At 37.9% G+C, this 383-nt stretch overlaps 1 protein-coding gene across 1 annotated transcript in view; it reads right to left on the bottom strand.

The window, feature by feature from the left end:
• NEK9 (NIMA-related kinase 9) overlaps positions 1-55 on the bottom strand; it is a gene marked incomplete at its 5' end in the record, with an annotated part of 21,454 nt that extends 21,399 nt beyond the window's left edge. The window contains 2 exon segments of the mRNA XM_009082163.1: position 1; positions 3-55. The exon segment at position 1 is cut by the window's left edge and continues 109 nt beyond it. Of these exon segments, the coding sequence (XP_009080411.1) occupies position 1; positions 3-55 (54 nt within the window).
• Positions 56-383: the final 328 nt, after the last annotated feature.

Here is a 383-nt window from a genome sequence, read left to right as displayed (position 1 = left end):
CTTTTTCTGACAGCCGTGTCAGGTCCACCTCTTTCCACACTACAAGTGAGTCATCCTGAAACACAAAAACATCTTTTAATTAAAAACACACTGCTATGAAGAGAACAGTATGTGCCTTTACAGAAGGAAATTAAAACTTCAGGAAAGGTGAAAGACCTTCCTGTCTCTTACAGATTTCAGACAAATATTCCTCACAACCTAAGTTTTGAGGTTTTCTGTTTGTCACTAGAAACAGCCATGGCCTGAAGCCACGTTTATAGCTGGCCAACATGGGCTTTGGGAAAAAAACCAAACCAAAACACCAAACCATGAGAAAGACACAGAGTATGTTTTATTTCAATAAAGACTAAAGATACTCTGGTTCAATAAAGAGAAAAGTGTAT

This window comes from Acanthisitta chloris, unplaced genomic scaffold (assembly GCF_000695815.1).
Source record: "Acanthisitta chloris isolate BGI_N310 unplaced genomic scaffold, ASM69581v1 scaffold26059, whole genome shotgun sequence".
Lineage (NCBI taxonomy): Eukaryota > Metazoa > Chordata > Aves > Passeriformes > Acanthisittidae > Acanthisitta > Acanthisitta chloris.
The sequence above is the reverse complement of the archived record's forward strand: the minus strand, read 5'-3'. Positions and strand labels throughout refer to the sequence as shown.